Raw genomic sequence first — 16,903 nt, 5'->3', positions numbered from 1 at the left:
TGGTAGTTTTATACAAATACATCTGTTGGGAAAAAAAGTATCCCAACTACTTCTGAGTTATACAAATATATTCCATCTGTTAGAAAAAAAAAGTATTCCTACTACTTGTGGAATCATTTTTAATCCCATTATTTTTTAATATAGATAATTACTGTTTAGTATTAAGCTCAGTTTCATTTTACCCTTAAAGCTTGGATTTAGTTATTTAACTATTTCTTTATTTTATTCTTCAACAATTATTAAAATATTGTTTCAAAGTTTCATTTAGGTATTCAAAAGTGTCAACATTTGCGTTTGTTGTCATCAATTGAACCTATTATGGTCCATTCACTTTAATATTTTATCTAATATACCTTTATTTCTAAAAAGAAAAGTTATCTAGCTAAAAGTGCTTACAATTTCTTCTTTTTTTTTTTTTTTAATCACATCTATTAAAACTTCAGGTTTCTTTTTTTTTACTGCCACTTATATATACGTAAGATTTGTTATATTAATGGGGTTAAAATATAGAAATAAAACTTAGTTTCATAAGTATTAGCAAATGAATTAATCTAGAATTTTTAGGAAATAATATTAAATATTGAAATTCTATTTTAATGATGATGTTAAAAAACAAATTTTTATCATGATTCAACCTTTGATTAAGAAAATATAATGACACCTCCTTGAAAAGAACTAGTGAATAACCTGCATTAAGCTAATCAGCCATTGCTCTCTAACTCACATCAATTTGCTTAGTGACTAAGCTGAAACAATATTTAATCAGATTTTCTGAGCGGCATTCAAATAAAAACATCAGTGTGAATTGTTTCTTGCCTTAAATGTTATAAAAGGATTTTTAATATAGAGATTAACCATATCCAAGTCTTATAAATAAGCAGATTTTATGAGGGATCAGTATTTGTAGAGAAATTGTCTATCTCTCTCTAGTCTGTCAATTTTAGCCTTGGTGTATATCTCATATAATTATTTCCTTTTTTTTCTAGGGGGAATCTTCAGAACAACACCAAACAAAAAGCACAGTTCCTCGTAAACATGGAATGCAAAGCTTGGGCAAAGTACCATCTACACGGCGAGCTCCTGTCAATTTACCAAGTTTAAAATCTGAGCATAGTGGAAGTGACCCGACAGTGAGTCTAGTTCCAACTGGAGGTACAGGATGGGGAAGCAAGGCATCAGATGCACCTCCTATCACATCAACATCACCGGTATGAATTTTTATTACTTACCCATCTAACTAATGCTTTTGAATTATTTAAATATAATTTGTAAGTTATAAATATAGTTGGTAATACTTGTCTAATTTTATAAATTCCTGTTTGAAAAAGTTAGGGTTTAAAGGTTCTGTGTTTTCCATTAAGAAATATTAAATGTTTTTTATTTAGAATTATAAGTAATTGAGATGATTAGAGTTAAACTTTATTTCCTCCATTATATAAATATATAGAGAAGACTAGTATGGTATTTCAAACCAGCAGATGATATTTATTTTCCAAAACCTGAAATCTTGGAATGTTTTTAGAAAAATAAAATACTGTATGTTAATATTTAAATTTAGAATAATAGTTTTCTGGAAAATAAGACAAAATTTATTTTTCCTTTTAATTTTTTTAAGTATATATTTATTTTAGATTTTGATGTATATACATTTTTTTCAGGTGAGTACTACGAGTGGGCAAACCCCGAGTACAAATGCCCCTGCTGTCGTGGGGACGGCCCCTGTGCCACAGACAAACATCACACCGACAGCTCCACAACCTCCGAAACCAGTAAGTTTCCTCCCTTCTTTTTTAATTCTTATAAACTCTCTCTTACAGGAAAAAGTGTCAAAACTTTGTGGTTATATAGGTGGTGAGCGTAGGAGGAGACAAGACTTGGAGTTCTGTAATGGTAGGAGGAGAGGGTGGAAGTGGTGGAGTGAGCTTGAGTGGAGGGAGCGGACCATCGTTTCTAGCCCACCAGTCGCCTCAGTTCCAAGCGGAGTTCCCCTCACTACTTGGGGAGGGAGGGGTCCCGGGCCCCCCTCCTCAGGGGGGTGAAGGCGGATATGGCCCTGGTCCGTCTCTTCGCCCTCAGACTGAAGGATCCTGGGCTCATGGTGGAGGATATCAGGCCCCTCCGCCGACACAGGACACTCAACCCCGGCCTCTCACTCAGTTTCCTCCTCCGGTTTCCACTCCTAATATTGTTCCACAATATAAGGGTGTAGTACCATCATTTGTAAGTGGTTTTCAATTTTTTTTCTTTTTCCCCTCGTTTGTAGTATTTGAATGTTTAGAAAAGAATTAAAGGTTTATTTATTTTGTAAATTAAATAGTTGACCTTAAGTTATCCACTTTATTGTTATTAGTGTTTGTTTTTGCAGTACTATTTGGATTTTTCTTCTTTATTTTTTTAGTTACTCTGAAGTTTTTAAGTTTTTTTTTTTTTACTAGTGTTGGCTAAAATATTCTTACATATGGCTCGAAATGTGTTTTAATTGTTCTTTGAGTTTTAAGATTCTAATTTTTTTTTTTAACGGTGTAGTGAAGTGTAGGAATAGTAGGATTGCTGTATGTTAACTACATAAATTGCGTAATGTTAATACACCTACCCTGTAGAAATGTTAATTTATGTTGTAATTGAAAGGTACAGAGGAAGATCAATCAAATACTATTTTTTATTTTAAATTCAATATGTTGTATTGAAGATGAAGCTTTCAATAAACTATTAAAGTTTATTGAAAGTTTTATATGCAAGTATTCATTCATTTCCTTAAATGAACTTTTGTATTATCAAGAAACTGATATGTATTAGTGGGGAAGCTATAGTGGTGTATTATTCTATTTTATTAAATAAAACAAAAAGTACAAAATGTGACTAATAATTTTTCCTAGTATCTTTCAATTCCTATAATCATCTGAAGTTACAGAATGATTATTATAGAATAGTTTGTATTGGAATTATCTAGGCTATTGCTCTTGTAATAGTGTGCTTTAATTAAAACTTGTTTATGGTAAAAAATTCTGTATTATTTATTGATATGTATGGAATTTCATTTTATCTTGTTGCAGATGTTAAATAGCAGAGCTGGTACTGGTAGCAACAGTAGTGCTGATGGTGGCGGCAGTGGAGGTGGTGGGGGTGGAAGTTTTGGGAAATTTCCAGGCATCTTCCCTAGCAACTTCCAGAACCCCCCACCACCAATTAGAACTACCAATAAGTTCCATGGTTCTGCCGAAAATAGGTAATATTCATAATTATAAATATTAAAATTATTTGATTCATCAATTGATGATAAGTTAAATCTGTGGTCGTCTGTCTGATTTAACCAACATTTATTAAATATTGATGTGTCAGTTATTTGATATCTGTTTATTTCTATTTACATGAAAATTATTACCTTACTCTATCTATCTCTTTCTGTTTTATTTTGAACAGGTATATTAGTGGTGGCTCTCGTCCACCACCTATAGCTGATCCTGAGGACTTGATGCCTCGTCCAATAATACGAGAAGAAGATCTAAACAGAATGGATGAAATATCCAGAGATACTGGTTGGGCAACTCAAGATGACATTGATTATAAGTAATTTAATGAAGTTCATATTACTTTTATAATTTTTTGTTATTGACACTCATCTACCAATCAATTTTATTGCATTGTATTTAAACAAAAAAAAATGTGAATGATAGTATTTTTTTATTTTAGTTTAGTTAGGCATTGAATAAATTTTACATGTGTTTTTTTAATTTAGTATTATTTTTTGCAGTCAGAAATTGGCCTTTAGTGATGATGAAAGTACTGGAAATGATGACGAAAAGGATAAAGTGAAGTCATTGTCCTTACAAAGTAAAGAAGAAAAGAAAGATACTGAAAATGAGAAGGTAAGATTTTTCTCAACCTATTTATTAATTTTTTTTGTACACATGTCTAAAATTTTATATTGTACTTATTATTAAAGAAGAAGTTTTAGTTCTGTTATTTTTCATTCTTAACTGTTACATGATTGGCTTAAATATATTAAGTAAATATTGTTAACTACAGCTCAAATGGTTGCCTTTTTAAGTTTAATTTTAATTACTTTCTAAACCTGCTTTGCTTTTAAATCAGTGTAAATGTTGAAAAATAATTTTAACTGTGATTAAATGTCTTTTACATTGAATAAGTAGTAGCCAGACAAAGTAGAAAATAGTAGTTGTATTGCTATAATTTCTCTGGCTTACAAAATCTTAGTAGTAGTAGAGTACCATACTTTTTTATTTAATTGAAATGATGATACCTGATGACGAGTCTGAGGCTGTAGGTTTGGTGTGATACATTGTGCTTTAGGAGTATTTCCCATTGCTCAATTGTTTATTACAACTGCCTGCATGCCAATGTTGAATTTGGCATCTGATCAACTTAATATTATTATTGTTAATAATGACAATTAAATGATTTATTTTAGGAAGGTAATAAGTTTAATTACTTATTAAATTGCAATAGTTATAATCTATATAACTAATTTATTAATTTTTCAATATGATCTAAGTCATTAATTAATGAGACAATTTATTTTGTTCTGGGTCCTCTAATAAATGCATTTATCATACCTTGTATCAGAAAATTACAGGTATATTTGAAAAATAAAAATTACTTTTCTTATTAATTTTTTTTTACAATTTAATATTCTTGTATTATAATTAGCAGTTGTTATTGTCCATGAAATTTTTTCTAAATATTCAACTATGTTTAATAACTATAATCAATTATAATTCATTGAATACTAATTGCCAAGAATGAATATAAGACTTTTACAATGTGATAAATTAGTATGAAATACAAGCTTTGTACAAAGTAAAGTATATGATGAAATGGGATAAGTCTTAAAATATTAAAAACAAGATAAGTCATTATCGCTAAAGATTACTATTGAACAGTTAAAGCAGTATTTATTGAAATGTTAAAATAGTTAATGTTTAATTGTGCTGGTAATAAAAATAAAAAAGTTCATGATCAGTAATTTTTATATTTAAGCACAAAATTTTAAATACGCTGAGAATTTTTGTGGACATTTCTTAATTATTTTCACTTCTATGGATATAAAATGAAAAAATTCCCTTTTTTTTTTCATAAATCAAAGATAGGTAAAAATAAGTTGTTAAATTGTTTTAATTTATTATAAGACCAGGAACTTTTTATTTTTTCAACTTTCTGATTGATTTAATACATTCAAATATTGAAAATAAAACTGTTTTTATATTAAAAACTATTTAAACAAATTGTCAATGTACTTTTCAAATCGTACTTACATAAATGGTACAATGATTTATCAAAGAATCAGGGCCTCTCTCAAAAGCTCTAGCCAATTAGTTTTCAAATCATATTTCTGAATTTTTATTCAGAAATTTGAACAGATGATGTCACATTTTTTCTAAATTGAGTTATTGATGGGGGAAAATTAATAAAAGAACACAGTATATTCTTATGAGATCAAAGATTCATTATAATTATAAAAAATGGTTTATACCTGTTCCAAAAATACCAACAGGGGGAGTTGAAGGTTAGGTACATGTGTTATGGGGAAAACAGGTTGGAAATGTTCACAAATTAATAGACTCTTATTAGTTTAGACTTTAAAATTAATATTTTTTTAATTAATTAAAAGTGTGTCATGGTCAACAAAATTTTTAGAATCACCGATTTAGGTACTAGACTGTATATCTTCAGGAGTTATATTTAATTGTTTTTCCCCAATTAAATGAAACTGATTTGGAACATTATTGCAATTTTAATGTATTTAGTTAAATGTTCCTGATCTTATTTCAAAATATAGAATGAAATTATACGTCATGTTTTTATTATTTAGGAGAACCGTGAGAAGATTAGTATTAACGATCGGCTCACAGAAAACCGTAACCAACCCTGGCAAGGAAGAAGTACAGCTAATATTCCTGCACCTGACTTTAGAAATCCGCTCTCAAGATTGCCTCATCCAGTGAGTATATAATATATTTTTTTATTATTGTTATACTACTTTAAAAAAATATTTTATTTTTTCTGTAATGGAACTGTATAAGTAGTCTTCTTCTTTCTCACCCAGCTGCTGACTTCCAGCCTTTCTTTCTATTGCCCTTATAGTTATTGTCTACACTCTCGGTTATGAGTTTACAATATGTTATACTTTATTTATGTTATATTTAATACAATTAAATATATCATAACGAGACAGTTTAGGATATATTTATTTTTTAAAAAAAAGAACCTATTTTCTAATTAATAATTTTATAGAAAACTCATTATTTAATTTATTCTCATGCCTCACAAATAATGAATAATTTTGGTTGTTTGAATTACCCTAAAATAAACAAAATTTTAAATACTTGAAATACAAAACAATTTTTTTTTTTAGAATACACGTGAAATGGATATGGATGATGTATGGAAAGAAAAAAGAAGACAGACGTCAGAGCAAGTAGCTGCGGTAGCTGAAAAGGCTAAACAGCGAAAAGAGGAAGAAGAAAAGAGATTTGAGGAAACCCGTTCTAAATCTGAAAATGAAAGAAAGAAAAAGGAAGATACTGAAAACGAATGGGAGAAGGAAGAAAAGAAAGATCTAGCTGAGGCATTTAGGCAAATGACTCAGTTGGAATCAAGGAATTACCCACGTCCAGAACCTCAACAATCTTACTCCAGGTTTTCATTTTTATACTTAAACCTCATAAATGAAATTCATTTAAATTTTAAATAAATAAATGAAAATTTTCCTTATGGTTCAAGATTTTTGTTTTATTGTTACACAATAATAAATGGTTAAACTACGTTTTATGAAATTACTTCATAATTAATGTCAGCTACCTAAGTTGTGGTAGTTCTTTTCCTACACTTTTTAAAACAGATCTTTGCAAGATTTATACCATGAAGCAAAAATTTCATTGGTTTTGGATTTTATATTAATTTATTTATATCACGTATGTTTTGATTTTCAGGTATCCGAATCCTTTACTACCTCCAAGATTTCAAAAACAGCATAACATAAGGCAACAGCAACAACAGCAGCAGCAAGGTGGAAGTTCAGACAATCGTTGGGGAAATAATCAACATTTTCCTAGTAACAAACAAAGGACACGAGGTGATAGTGATGAAGGTAAAGAAAAAGAGGACGAGAGGGAAAAAAGAGAGAGAAATACTCCAGAACCTGGTGAAAGGTAAGCTAATTATTTATGATTAAAAAGATAAATTTTATCAACTATCGTTTTATTAAAATTGGTGATTTCAATTAAGTAAAATTTTTGATTAAAATGTGTAAGATGTTTTTTGATAGATAAACAGTAAACATTATGTGCAATGAATTAATAATCAGAAGGGTAATATTTATTTTTAAAAATGTAGATCCAGTTGGTTATTGGCTTGAGATTTTCAAAAACAAAAAGAAAAATAAATAAATAAAATTATGCTTGACCTTTGAAATTTGGATTTCTGTAAATAAAAAATATATTATATTAATTAAAAAATATAAACTATTTTATCATCTTAAAATATTAATATTTTTAATTAAGTTGTTACTAATACTTTCTTGGCATATTATTTTAAAACTATTTGGCTCAATCTAACTTGCCATTGACCATTATATATTTGGAATTTAATAAAATTAGTTATCACTGGCTGTATTTCAATATCAAAATAAGAGTTCAATAAAGAATGTTATTGTAGCAAACCTTCACTTTTTTGTCCTATATTCTTTCAAAATTTTGTAATATTTTAATAATCTTCGGAATGATACACAGTAATCTGTTAATATTTAAAGAAATTGTATTTATTTAATTTCAATTATAGTAGATTCCTGTTTATCCGGATTAATATGAATAGTGTTATTCCAGATAACACAAAATTCCAAAATAGATGTTGATCTAAGAAAATATTCCTGACATGAATTTATATTAACAATATTTGTAATATTGATAAACAATATTGATGTATCCAGAAAAAAAATTGCCTTTTAGGAATTATAGGATTAATATGATCTGGGATAATCACGGTTTCTAATATAGCTAGATATTTAAAATAAAAATACTGGCTCTACTGTTATAACAAATCTCCTTAAAAATATATTATTTTTTTAAGCAAAACATAAAATAAAATTTATTATTGAATAAGAATCACCTCCCTCTCAACAATGATTATATGTATTGAAATTATTTGGCTTGCTAGGTTCAGGTCTAGCAGCATACGCAATGACAGAGGTTATGATAATAACAGGAAAAGTGGGTATTATGACAACCAGCATGATTATATGTCAAGCAGAGGTTATCATCGAGACAATGAGCAAGAGAGGGATAGAAACAAGGATACTGAATCTCGAATGTATGTTGTTTCTCACAAAATTCCTTTAAGTTTACTTTAGATTGAATTTTTTCTTAAATCATCAATTTCTGGCTTGTATAGTAGTACACTGTAGTTTTCAAAATTTTATTTACCTGTAATTTTTTTATTTTTAATTATTTTAGATTTTTTCATTTACCATTAAAGTCTTAATAGTTCTTTATTATCACCTTAAATTATATAAGCCCACTATGCTAGTTTCTTGCTTTATTTATGAATCTTGTAATTTTTTTGTTTAATATTAAGCTGAGCTGGACAGTGTTTCAAAATACAATATAAAATAATTTTATTTCTTCTATTTTAGGGGATCATATACAAATTAAAAAAAGTGTTTAGTATTTTAAGGAACAAAAAGTTTTTTTTTTTAACAAACAATATACTTTTTGTATTTCAAATACAATATATCAGGGATTGAAAGTTACTATTAAATTTTATTTCTAAAAAATTTAAATTACAAATCAATTTTTTTTTAATTTAAAATTTTCATACAATTATCTTTTAGTTGTTACTTGTCAAACATTATCAACTTTTTTTCAATTTTTTTTTTTAAGTAATTTTTAATAATATAATCACTTTATAACCAGAATAAAATATTGCAATTTAAGATTAAAACAAAAAATATTGAAATATAAACATTTTGATAAGACAAAAGGGCCTTAATAGGGTAGTAGTTTCATAGCTGCTAATATGTTATCAACTATCATATTGGAGCAATTAAGACATTAAATGATGTCATGACTGTTTTCATTTTCAGGCGTGACAGAGAAAATGAAGTGGAATGGGATAACCGAAGAATGCCAAGTTCTGCTTGGGATGGAAATAGAAACTTTGAAGATAATAAGCCCATGGGTCGGAGAGATAATAAGAAGCCTAACGAAGGCTATAACAAAGCTCATGTGAGTTTAATATAAAGATATTTTGTATTCAACATCTTATTAATCATGTTTTCATTTTTATTTTTGCTCATTTATTGATGATTTCGATTCATTTCCATTTGACAACTGAGCTGTTTTAAGTTTTCTTTAAAAAAATTTCTTTTATAGCCTGGTTTATTTGATGAGCGAGATAACGATTGGAGAGAAAGGCCTGAAAATCGTGATAGGCCTGTAAGACCAGATTCCAGAGATAGCCGTGCCTCTCGAGACAGTAGAGCCTCTAGAGAAGATACTAGGTATTTTTAAATGATTAAAAATATGTATTCTAGTCCTATTTTTAAGATTCTAAGCAAATATTTTGTTTAAGGTCCATTCAAGATTCTGTTCCCAACGATTACTCTTGGGCTGATGGTGAATTTGAAAAAGAAATTCATGAAGAAAGGCCTAGAAGAAAAGAAAATTATAAAGAAGATAGGCGAGAAGCACAGGTTATTTATTAATCTTACATTAGTACAATATCTTTTTAGTTTATCGTTTTGTAGATTAAACCTTTGTAATCACTAAGAAATAGAATATTAAAACTCCTTCAAAATTTAAAGTTTCTAGGTAGAAACCATTAATTGAATAAACAAAATCTGTTTGTCTGGAAAACTTCTCCAAAACTAACAGCCCAATTTTTTTTTTTTTTTTCTTATTTCCATTTGCCTTTTTGTTTAAAAATGGCAGACAACATTATGTTTTATATGGTCATATCTCAGCCAATAATGGAGATGAAGGTTCCTAAAACTCCTCTTTGTTTAGAAATCAATTTTTCAAAATGCTATCACAAAAAAAAAATAAAGTAATCACATATTGAAAGGACTTTTTTTTTTTTAATTGGTACCATATTTATAATCTGGATTGTATTTGTATTTATTTTATTGGTATTGTATTTATAATTATAGATCCCTATTAAGGTTAATTGTTAAATTATCGCCTTGCAATCTTTGTTCCAGGCAGCCTTTCAGCAATTCCTTTACCTTTATTAGTTTTGATCATATAAAATATTTTACTGTCACATTGTAAAATCTATTTCTAGGAACTTACTTTCTTAAAGAAAGGAAGCATTAATTGCGTTATCCCCTGCAAAATTATTTAAAGACTTCCTCAAATAAATAAAAAACAATAGTAAATTTATTTTATTTTTCATACCTTCCTTTTACAAATTCAATTTGTCTTTTAATCCATTTTTTGAACCTTTTTTTCTCGATAGTGTTTTGTTGTTTTATGAGTAATCTAATTATATACTTATAAAAATTGTTTCTTTTTGTTTAGTCATCAAGAAGAGAAGGTTATGTTCCAGGACCAATTACAAAAGAGAAAATGGAAGCCTATGAGCATAAACATAATATGGCTCAGGTTATAAAGGTACATTTATACATATATTTAGTTTTATCTTATTGCAGAATTTGTTTAACTATTTACTGATATTTAATATTGCAGCAAGAAAAGAAAGAATTATTGAGTTCAGCTTCATTAGAAAGCAAAAGTAATGAAGAAGATAGCTGGAAGAAAACAGAGACTTGCAATAACAGTAATAATGTTTCTTGGGCTGACTCTGCTGATGACAATCCAAGTCAGCAACAGCAGCAGCAAACTTCACCGCCTCAGAGCAAAGGACCTTCTGAATTGCCATTATCTGTTTCTGGTAAAATTGCCTTTTAAAATTTCTACTTTCTGTCTAATTTGCTTTTAAGATTACATGAATCAGATGTTGAAACTTAGGTCACTATTTGGTTCTAATAATCATTTTTTTATGTTTTAGTACCTAGTCCAGCTGATGATAATAGCAGTGATAGGGCTTCTAGTATTAAAGAAGAAGTTGTGACAGTCGATAAAAAGAAAGACATTTCTATTACTAGCAACAATAATGCTGTTACCAATAAGGACAAGGGCATCGGTGTTAGTAGAGGAACTGGTGGAAGAGCTGGTGTTGGTGGCGGCGGCAGTGGTAGAGGAAACTGGCAACACTATTCCAGCAACTACGTCTTTTACAGAGGCTCGGGGTCAGGCTCTTGGGGCAATAACAAAGACGCTAACAGGTATGAATGATATATATTTAAGTTATTTGAATATCTCAGTTTCAATCACATTCAGGTCCATTTTTTCACACAATGATTTAAACATTGTTTCTGTCTTTATTATTTTATCCTCTATGCAATACTAAAACTATGTAATTAAAAAAAAAAACTTTAAACAATAAAAATGCATTTACTAAGTGACTTATTTAAAATAAGCAGTAAGTTCCAGGACTGAGTTTACAGTTTGAAACATGGTTCTGTCCAGTTTGGCCAAGTACAGAACAGTATTTTTACCATCTGACCCAAAAAAAACTTCACGACACCTTTTAAGTTTTGGTGAAAGAATTAGTTTTAATTATTAAATGAAAGTCCACAACTTTTCTATTAAAATTGTGCTTTTAAATAGCAGCTATTTGATTTTGATGCCACTTTTAATTTAAGTTAAATATAGTTGCTCTGACGATTGTTATTTTACTAAACCAACCAAATCCAATTTTGTTTCTTAAATAACATTAACATTTTATGTAACGTATCAAATACATTTCACATACAATTTTAATCTGTATTAGTATTTAAAAGAAATAGTAACATAAATTTTTTTTTAATCTAAAACTTTTTTCCATATGGACCTGGCCATATTTGTAACAAGGCAATTGATCTATTTTATATTATGTAATTATAATATATTATGAGTTATGATAAATATCTTTCTAAAGGGTTTGTTAATTAATTAAGCTCAAGAGTTTTTTATAAGAATAATTATCTATAGAACTATATATATCTGTTTTTTCTTTATTAAAACATAGATTTTATTTGTTAACTTAGTTTTAATTTTTCATGATAATAAAAATAATTAAATGTTAATTAATTTTGTGTTGGCTAGCTGTTAATTTTTTTTTTTTTATAATGTACTGTAATTATTGAATAATTGAATTTTTGTAGCCTAAAGTTCCACTTTTTGTTCTTTATAATAGTGGTGTTTAGTTAAATTTCTGTTCAAAATTATTTTTTGAAATTAATTATTATTTATGCACTCATAAAATATTGTTTATTTATGTTTTTGGAAGCAGAAAAGGGAATTCAAAGCCTGGTAAACAGTGGGCTCCTGCATCAGATTCTGAAGCTTCTGGGGACGAAGTTTCTGCCTCAACTGAATCCGGAAAAGAAGATAAGAAAATTGAAAGAAAACAAACTCCTAGGCTAGTTCATTTTGTCTATTTTCACTGGAATAAATTATTTATTTTATTGCTGATTAAAAGAAAAATATATATAAGTTAAATGTGTTATTTATTATTTTATATATTTGTTCACTGTAATTTTTCATTTATCTGAAATACATATTATATTTAATTTTTCTTGTTTTGTTTTAAATTATTGTCTTGGTAAACTGATTATTTTGAAATTTTTAGATCTCCAAAGTCAGGAGAAAGGAAAAAAGACAAAGATGATCGTAATAGAGACCCTAAAAAAAATGAACCTAGTGAAAAGTCAATTGGTGGAAGTACAAATCGTAAGTCTCAACAGCAGCAACATTTACAACAGAATTCTTCACAGCAACAGTCCAACCAAGGACCACAAGCTCAGGTGCAAACAACTAACTTATCAAGTCAAAATCAGCAGCAAGGAGGAGGTTACGATAGTGGTGGTGGTAGGAAAGAAGGATTTCAACCACGTGGTGAACCATCTCGTCGTGGTAGGGGAGGGTTCAGAGTGTCTGGTGGAAGAGGTCCTCATATTGGAGCTCACTATGGCCCCCCAGGATCCAAACCAGCGTTCCCAACTCCACCACCCACCAATAAGGAGGAAGAAGCAGCAGATTCGAGCTCTGAGGAGAAGAAGAGACCCATCATTACAGGTATACTTCGGAGGCCAGAACCTTGATGAACCTAAAGATTGCCCGACCAATCCTCTCCCTGCACTGCAGGGGTATTGAACCCCCTTGGGCTCCTTCCCGCCCCCCTCGCTCCCTTCTCACTCTCTTTCACTTTCACCGTGGTACCCTCTCGTCGCCTCCTAAAGCTACCTATTCTTTACCATCCACTAACAATTCCTTTCAATAAACCATCTACTCTTTGATTGAATTTGTTAGTTTTTTTTTTTATTTTGTTTTTTTAGATAATAATAATAGTTAAATCAATAAAGATTTTCAGCAATGTGCATTTAGTTTATTTAATAATATTTTAAAGGATCGTTTACTGTAAACATAATTACGAGTAAGTTACTAATTCAATATAATCTACTTTAATGTTTAGTTGGCAAACTTATCTTGAAATTTTGAGATGGTCTATGAAAATAATAACTAAAAATAATTATTTAATGCATTTAGTTTAAATGCTGAGGTTCCTGATTATAAATTGACTTAAGTAATTTGATTTTTCAGTTAAGCTTTTATATTTGTGCCTAAAGTTTTAACCATTTTTTATAATTGGAATTTTTAACATTGCTTGAAAGATACTTACAAAATTATAAAGTGTAAGGGAGTGAAGGGGAAGATAATGTCCCAAGCTACCTAAAATACAAAATTGTTTCAGATTTTTTTTGGAAAAACTAGTTTTGCTAATTATCTATTTTTTATAATTAAATCAGATTTAGCTTCTTAAACAGACTAAATTCTGTTTACTTAATTTGTTCATCAATTGGTGTTTTAATAATTAATGAAACAGACAATGTCAATTTATATCAATTAAAAAGAAAAAATACGTAGCAATATATTTCAGCTATTGGCATTCAATTTTGTCGCTCTTATTTTTACAGAATTTGTAATTTATTTTTCTTTCTAATTAATAGTATGTGAATTTTAAAGATATAGAACTAAAACATTTCTAAATGTTGTTAAAATATTGACAAAATTGTGTAATTATTATCAATTAACTAGTATAATTACTATAATTGATTGTTGTTGTTATTGATAATTATAATTAATAAATTATAATAATACCAATAATGTCTATACCAACCTGGCATTGGTTCTGGCGTATATAGTAGAGAACAAAAACCTTATCTTGGCAAAACTGTTACATGATCAATTTTATCATCAACATTACAATTCATAAATCTCATCCTATTTTCAATTAATTAACTTCTAAATTGTTTATTTATTTATTTATTACAAATTCCTTTTACATCATGAACTGTGTTTAATGAGTTTAAGTTTATTATAAAGTGTGTCTTAGCTTGTATGTTAAAAAAAATCATTTAATTTTCATTGTTAGGTTTAAATTTCAGTTTCTTGTGCCGATATAAATATAGTTTCAAAACAAAAATAAAATTAACAAATAGATTGCGAATAAGAATAACATAAAAAATAAATTATATAACTTTAAAACTCACATGGTTGATGAATTATATTTCAAACTTGATTTACAAATTCAATTTTATTTATTTAGTTTACCTGAACTTTTATTCTTAGGATCTGGTTGCTTTATGTAAACTTTAAATTTATTTTTTGTTTCATTAATTTTTATTTTTATTCTTTGTCTTAAAGATAGTAAATTTTCTGATTAGCTGCTTCTAAATTACTTAAAATTCCTTGAGAGGTGTTTCCTCTTATGATGTAGTGGTAACTGGTTATAGCTCAAAAAAGATTTTGAAATTTTCAAGTTCTTTCAGAATTAGTTATAATCTTGTGGAAATATTTTTCTAATTTAATAACAGAATTGAACCCATCTTAAATTTTGTTTCCTGCTGTCATAGAATCAGGTTCTTTTTCATAAGTAGGTTCTGTTCTATAGTTAATTTTGCTATCATAACAATTTTCCCCCTATTGTTACAATTCGTCTTGAATAATATTGGTAGTTCCATTTTCTCTTTGAAGTTCTATTGTAATTTCAGATCCAATGTTTTTCAATATATTTATATGGAAAATGTTTTCTTAACGGACAGATTAAAAAATGATGCTCAAAAATTAGTCAGTGTGAATCTGTTAAGCTCTAGAGGAGACAGCATAATTAATGATCCTAAAAAGTTTAAATTAAATTACTAGTTAATAGTTCTGCTCATAGTTATTGCTATTCATAAATTTTGTATTATAAGTATAACCATTAATTTATTTATTTAAATTTCATCATTGGCACATCTGACAAAACAAATAAATATATCTTTAGTTTTATTTTAAAATAGACATATTCCAAATATATATAACCATAGACAGAGGGTCCTTTCTCTACTATGGTCCCTTTTTAAAATGCCCTCTAGCTATTAGAGTTGTAAAAAAGAAACCATAGGTTACGGCACAATCTATAGAATATTTCAAATACGAATTCGTTTTTTTTGTCTAATGTGTCACTTTTCAAGCAAAGCAGCAATATTTTTATGTTTATTTATGTGATAATTGGGGGGGGAGGGAGCGGATAAAATAAAATGCCTTTCTTCTGTAGTGATAATTTTTTTTTTTATTTGAAACATTTCTCTAATTGAATCTTGCCCTGTTTGTAAATAGGTTACTCATCTGCCATTATTAATTTATCTATTTGTTTATAATAAATTATGATGAACTTATCTCTCTTAAAAGTAGGTTTTATAGTGTTAATTTTTTAGCGAGTTCTTCTGAAAAAAAAAAATCAGAATATGTAAAATCTAGATAATAATTTCTTTTAGGATTGCTTTTACTCGGCTCTAAAATTCGGTGCATTTTGTATTATTAATTCTTAATTAATTTACTTAAATCACCCTGGTGGTTAGATGTTTATGTTTCTCTTAATTTTTTGATTCAATAAAATTTTGTAGCTTTAAGCAGTTTCTCAATTTTTGTTTTTGATATTGTTTTAAAATTTCACTTTTTGTTCTTTGTAATTATGTCCTTTCTCGTGTAAATTGAATTTTGATAATAATTCCTGTAGTTTTCTTTTTACAAACATTTTGACTTTTACTTACTTATTAACGGGTAATATATAGTAACGGAAAATATTGCAATTATACAAAATTTTGAATTTGAGTTTTCGGCGGAAATCCATGTTCTGAGGTTCTCTGAGACCAAATGACCAAGTCTTACAAATTGGTCTGTGCGTGAACAGCCTAGGTCATAAACGAAAAATGGTACTAAACTGAAATTACATATTTAAGGTGTGTAAATGTCTAGAAATGACAACAACTTTTTTCGATTAAATCAACCGACCAGAAGCTATCTTTATAGAATCAAAATTCAATTTTCTCAAAAACAGTTCTGATGATTTTAATCAAACTCTACGTATCTATGTATAATTAAATGGTCTTTAATATCAGCTATGTCTTATCCTTATAGAAATAGTCTTACTGAGCTTACTAACGAATTTAAAAATAAATCTTCCCATAGAGCACTTTTAATTTTGTTTATTTGAAAAGAATACACAATTCTCATTGTTAGCAACAATAAACAATTGATAAATACAAAATATTAAAGAATTTTATGAATCACTAAAATGAAAAATAAAAACATTTGATTCCTACGGTAACAGACAAGACAGCCTGATCTTTCCTAATGCCTTATGTTTTGTTAAACTGTTGTATGCTTGGCTGGAACTAAATTTCTATTTTATTCCCACCTTGTGGAATTGTGAAATACAAAATTTTACAGCAACGGAATAATAGAAATTTTTTCTTAATGGTTTTCACCTTTCCTTGTCTTTAGGGTGTTTTTTTAAATATATA

General features: G+C 28.2%; 1 protein-coding gene across 11 annotated transcripts in view; it reads left to right on the top strand.

The window, feature by feature from the left end:
- Window positions 1-16,903, top strand: part of LOC106690572 (no circadian temperature entrainment) — a 59,447-nt gene that overhangs the window by 3,615 nt on the left and 38,929 nt on the right. For 9 of the 11 annotated variants that reach the window (XM_014436078.3, XM_014436070.3, XM_014436062.3 and 6 more), the window contains exons 3-20: window positions 987-1,208; window positions 1,659-1,769; window positions 1,849-2,220; window positions 3,054-3,226; window positions 3,421-3,567; window positions 3,752-3,866; window positions 5,831-5,959; window positions 6,374-6,657; window positions 6,951-7,169; window positions 8,173-8,325; window positions 9,098-9,239; window positions 9,387-9,514; window positions 9,586-9,706; window positions 10,533-10,625; window positions 10,701-10,905; window positions 11,023-11,299; window positions 12,349-12,477; window positions 12,688-13,133. In XM_014436078.3, coding sequence (XP_014291564.1) covers window positions 987-1,208; window positions 1,659-1,769; window positions 1,849-2,220; window positions 3,054-3,226; window positions 3,421-3,567; window positions 3,752-3,866; window positions 5,831-5,959; window positions 6,374-6,657; window positions 6,951-7,169; window positions 8,173-8,325; window positions 9,098-9,239; window positions 9,387-9,514; window positions 9,586-9,706; window positions 10,533-10,625; window positions 10,701-10,905; window positions 11,023-11,299; window positions 12,349-12,477; window positions 12,688-13,133 — 3,466 coding nt within the window. The remainder of the gene's footprint in view (window positions 1-986; window positions 1,209-1,658; window positions 1,770-1,848; window positions 2,221-3,053; window positions 3,227-3,420; window positions 3,568-3,751; window positions 3,867-5,830; window positions 5,960-6,373; window positions 6,658-6,950; window positions 7,170-8,172; window positions 8,326-9,097; window positions 9,240-9,386; window positions 9,515-9,585; window positions 9,707-10,532; window positions 10,626-10,700; window positions 10,906-11,022; window positions 11,300-12,348; window positions 12,478-12,687; window positions 13,134-16,903) is intronic. The other 2 variants (XM_067046511.1, XM_024360588.2) reach the window with 2 other exon arrangements.

Source organism: Halyomorpha halys, unplaced genomic scaffold (genome assembly GCF_000696795.3).
Source record: "Halyomorpha halys isolate HHAL.00 unplaced genomic scaffold, Hhal_1.1 Scaffold51.1, whole genome shotgun sequence".
NCBI classification, from domain to species: Eukaryota; Metazoa; Arthropoda; class Insecta; order Hemiptera; family Pentatomidae; genus Halyomorpha; species Halyomorpha halys.
The sequence above is the reverse complement of the archived record's forward strand: the minus strand, read 5'-3'. Positions and strand labels throughout refer to the sequence as shown.